The following is a 1,224-nucleotide window of genomic DNA, read 5'->3' on the forward strand; positions in this document are numbered from 1 at the left end:
AAGACAAGGTCTTGCTATGTTGCCCAGGCCGCAGTACAGTGGGGCAATCACAGCTCACTGCAGCTTTGACCTCCTGGCCTCAAGTGTTCCTCCCACCTCAGCCTCTCAAGTAGCTGGGACCACAGGCACACATCACCACACCTGGTTAATTTTGTTTGTTTGTTTTAGTAGAGACAGGGTCTCACTCTGTTGCCCAGGCTGGTCTTGAACTCCTGGCCTCAAGCAAGCCACCTGCCTCAGCGTCCCAAAGTGCTGGGATTTCAGGCATGAGTCTCTGCGCCCAGCTTGTGACTGGCCTTTTTTTTTTTTTTTTTTTTTTTCTTTTTATTTCTTTTTTTTTTTTTTTTTTTACTTAGCATACTATTTTTAAGATTCAGCTATGTACTAGCATATTCCTTTTTGTACATCATTCCTTTTTGTTGCTGAATAATGTTCTAGCCATTCACTTTTGCAGGTTGTGCCAACCATTTTGGAGAAATTCAAAGAGAAGAAACCTCAAGTGGTACAAGCCCTGCAGGAGGCAATTGATGCAATCTTCCTTACTGTAAGTTGACAGCATGAGCTTGTAGTTATCTGAAGTAAATTTTGTCAATATAATATTTTGATTGTTCTTTACAATTGAGAAAAGCTCATTAGCCACATTTTCTTTCCAAAGACCACACTACAGAACATCAGTGAGGATGTTTTAGCAGTAATGGATAATAAAAATCCGACCATCAAGCAGCAGACATCTCTTTTTATTGCAAGAAGTTTCCGCCACTGCACTGCTTCTACCCTGCCAAAGAGCTTGCTAAAGCCCTTTTGTGCTGCACTACTTAAGGTATAGACTCTCTTTGAAATTGGGAGAATATTTTATACCTAGGCAAGATTTTTTCCTGCTAATTATGAACAGTAACTACTTGACTTTCAGACTATAGAGGTTATGACCTTTTGATCATAGAGGAGCAGACCCTTTGCAGCTTGGAAACTGAATCCAAATTCTCGTAACTATGTTCCTCTTCTTGAAAGAAAGCACAAGTTAGTGTTAAAATTCCATTAACTGTTAAACATTTTGTTTCTTACTTGGCCCATATACTAGTGTTCACCTGGATCTGGCCAAGCATAGACATCAAATGTGAAGTATTTGAAGATTATTTGGGAATGAGTCATTTTAGATAGAGGGTAAGAGGAAAAGGAAGCACTTATTTACTAAATGGAATACCGAGGGTTTCCTTAACCCGGAAA

At 39.7% G+C, this 1,224-nt stretch overlaps 1 protein-coding gene across 3 annotated transcripts in view; it reads left to right on the forward strand.

Moving 5' to 3' along the window:
* Nucleotides 1–1,224, forward strand: part of CKAP5 (cytoskeleton associated protein 5) — a 112,746-nt gene that overhangs the window by 50,336 nt on the left and 61,186 nt on the right. For all 3 annotated transcript variants that reach the window (XM_017529280.2, XM_037738843.1, XM_017529281.2), the window contains exons 10-11: nucleotides 455–544; nucleotides 656–820. In XM_017529280.2, the coding sequence (XP_017384769.1) occupies nucleotides 455–544; nucleotides 656–820 (255 nt within the window). The remainder of the gene's footprint in view (nucleotides 1–454; nucleotides 545–655; nucleotides 821–1,224) is intronic.

The sequence above is a fragment of the Cebus imitator genome, unplaced genomic scaffold (genome assembly GCF_001604975.1).
Source record: "Cebus imitator isolate Cc_AM_T3 unplaced genomic scaffold, Cebus_imitator-1.0 Scaffold58, whole genome shotgun sequence".
NCBI lineage: Eukaryota > Metazoa > Chordata > Mammalia > Primates > Cebidae > Cebus > Cebus imitator.